This window comes from Nothoprocta perdicaria, unplaced genomic scaffold (assembly GCF_003342845.1).
Source record: "Nothoprocta perdicaria isolate Ctin4 unplaced genomic scaffold, notPer1 scaffold_564, whole genome shotgun sequence".
Taxonomy (NCBI): Eukaryota; Metazoa; Chordata; class Aves; order Tinamiformes; family Tinamidae; genus Nothoprocta; species Nothoprocta perdicaria.
In genome coordinates this window covers 55,906-58,059 of record NW_020455826.1, presented here as the reverse complement: position 1 = coordinate 58,059, position 2,154 = coordinate 55,906, and the positions used below count along the sequence as shown (strand labels likewise).

Sequence of the window (2,154 nt, the reverse complement as noted above, 5' to 3'; positions counted from 1 at the left end):
CCCGCCGTGCTGCGCTGCCTGCGCGCCGAGCGCTTCTCCGTGGGCGGCGCCGCCTTCCCGGCCGACTTCTGCGAGGGCACCTTGCCCTACTCGTACAACCTGTGCGTGGCGCCGGCACGCGCCGTGGCCGAGTGCGCTTTGGTGCCGGCGCCGCTGCCCAGCCGCGCCGTCGACGATCTTCTCAGCGGGGACGCGCCCGCCATGCTCACGCCCGGCAGCAGCTGTGCCCCRGCAGAGCCGTCCTCGGACCTCAACGCCGTGGAGGTATGTAGGACGAGACCAGTCCTCGSTCCTGTCCTTATCCTGTTATGAYCCTTKTTTGTACRTTGTAATTCTGATAATCTTGCGCAGCAATCGGTCTGTAAAATAACACTTTTTTTTTGATTCTGTTCCTTATCTTCACATCAAATATGTGTATTCGTGTGCTCCGTTTCCGGGGTACCGCCTGGCCATGGCATCTTTTGCCCTTTTCTGTTCCCTGCTGCAAATGGGAAGGGCTGATCCCTTCAGGAAGTGAAAGACAACATTGTCCGCGTCATTAGGAAACGCGCGAGTCGGCTTTCTTGGGAGGCTCTAGGCTTGGGAGAAGCGCTGCTTGAAGCGGTGAGCATTTGGAAAGGCGAAGGTGGATCCTCACTGTGTGTGGGTTGTTCCGGATCTTCTGTTTCTGCGTGTGGGAAGTGGGCGAATCGGAGTGAGATGTCAAGGCGAGACGAGTATTTTCGTTTCCTGGCTTTCCCTATGTGTTGAGTGCACCGAAGCCGGGTGTGCTCGTGCTGCTGAACATACAGAGTCTGGAGAAACGGGAAGGGCAGGAGAGGCAGTATGTATGTGCCCTGGGTAGACCCGTGACGCCTTATGTGTAAGTCGCTACCTGCCCTGCCTAGTCTTGGAGGAAGCCTGCTCCAGAAGTGTCAGCCCTCGTGGGACTCATCACTTTGGTTATGATGCCCCCTTCATGTATCCCTTTGAGATCCGATCCTCGATTCTTGCTCTGTGCAGCGGCCTCGCCTCGACAGCAGGACAGCTGATTCTCGTAGATATCTTGATCTCCTTTTTAGGAACAGAGTGATAGGGTAGGGAGCTGGTAGGGAAGACTTCGCATGGCATCAAAAATCCTAAACAGTAGGACCAGATTCATCACTTACAATGGTTCTGGATAGTTCAGACTCCTTTTTTTTTTTTTTTTCAGTTACTCTTTTATCCTTAGTAAGTTATTGTTTTATTAGAACCTCCAGCAACAGAAGATGGCCGAGATATTGTCGTGATTTATTAAATTGTAGTTTTAATGTCACAAAACATTTATTATATTTTTTAATAAATAAATATATTTATGTAAGGGAGAGGTATTATTTCACAGTCAACATTCATGAACGACTCCTTTGATTTCCTGATATCTTTGAATCTTTGAACATGCTTAGATGTTTGAATGTCCCTTTATATAATCTGAAATGGCTTTTAAAATGGCAGGAAAACAGCTTTGATCGATCACTCTATATTTTTATATATATGTAGAAAATGTAATGTGTATAATAGATATATAACGTCTTTAAGCTAGGTGTTTATTTTGAAAATAACTGCGAGTGTCCGAAATTTCTCTTGCTTTATAGAAGTTTTTGTCGTAGTAATCTTAAGTGGTATATTGAGTGAGATAGGATGCACTCCTGAAGGAGACATTATTTGATTGTCACTTCCACAGGTAGTTAGAGCAATTCGCACGAACAAATTTTCAAGCGCTGCTTGAAGCGGTGAGTGTCAGGAAGAGCGAAGGTGGATCTTTACAGTATGTTTGAGGTCTTGAAATGTAGTATTGCTGGTAGAACAGGTGGTTTCTGTTCTTTTGACAATGTATTCACTACTGGAACTGTGAATGTGCTTTGAATGGGACAATGATCGTTTGGCCGATCCCGTCCTTATCTCACACTGTCTGTGGTGACCCGGGCAAAAGTGACTCGTGTGGTTACTTTTTTTTTTTTTTTTTTTTTTTTTTTTACCGGGAAAGGGCTTTGTTCCCCCCCCTCCAACCTTCGCTTTGTTGCGTGAGAGGCAGAACTGTGTTCCTGGAATTGAAGTTGCTTGTCTTTCCATTTCCACTTTTGCCTTGTAAGAGTAGACGAGACACGACAGAAGAATAGGAAGAATTCCTCCCTCTGT

At 46.7% G+C, this 2,154-nt stretch overlaps 1 protein-coding gene across 1 annotated transcript in view; it reads left to right on the top strand.

Annotated features, from left to right (window-relative positions):
* LOC112955424 (protocadherin gamma-A4-like) overlaps positions 1-2,154 on the top strand; it is an 18,295-nt gene that overhangs the window by 10,071 nt on the left and 6,070 nt on the right. The window contains exon 3 of the mRNA XM_026048725.1: positions 31-264. Coding sequence (XP_025904510.1) covers positions 31-264 — 234 coding nt within the window. The remainder of the gene's footprint in view (positions 1-30; positions 265-2,154) is intronic.